This window comes from Penaeus monodon, chromosome 33, assembly GCF_015228065.2.
Source record: "Penaeus monodon isolate SGIC_2016 chromosome 33, NSTDA_Pmon_1, whole genome shotgun sequence".
NCBI lineage: Eukaryota > Metazoa > Arthropoda > Malacostraca > Decapoda > Penaeidae > Penaeus > Penaeus monodon.
Genome location: NC_051418.1, coordinates 3,051,569 through 3,051,982, shown reverse-complemented (window position 1 = coordinate 3,051,982; position 414 = coordinate 3,051,569). Strand labels below are relative to the sequence as shown.

Below are 414 nucleotides of genomic sequence, written 5' to 3'. Positions count from 1 at the left end.
CCTCACTTCCCTGAGGCCTTAGGCGAGGGACGGCGCCTTGACCCAGTAACTCTGGACGATTCCCGGCGTCTCTACGTTGAGTCGCGACGAAAATTGGACGAGCTGGTCCTCGTCGGCGACCTCGCCCATCCTGTCGCTGATCACGCCCGTCACAACGTCGTCGTCGCTGCTCTCCCGAGTGGGCGCCCTGATAATGATCTCGGGTGTGTTCTCCTTCACGAAGGACACGACGGGGCTAAGCGAGTCGCCCTGTCCTTCCAGGGGCGTAGACGGCACGCCCACGACCCTCCAACCATCATAAGAGGAAGACTGAATCGTGGGCGGCTTGAATCCACCCCGATTCTCATCGTACTGTGGTGCATGGGCGTAGTAGGGGTTGTACTCAGTGATGCGCATGGGTGTCACGGGCTGTGA

General features: G+C 60.6%; 1 protein-coding gene across 1 annotated transcript in view; it reads right to left on the bottom strand.

Annotated features, from left to right (window-relative positions):
* The window catches only part of LOC119593945 (pollen-specific leucine-rich repeat extensin-like protein 2), a gene marked incomplete in the record, with an annotated part of 2,297 nt that continues 1,883 nt past the window's right edge, over positions 1-414 (bottom strand). The window contains 1 exon segment of the mRNA XM_037942966.1: positions 1-414. Coding sequence (XP_037798894.1) covers positions 19-414 — 396 coding nt within the window.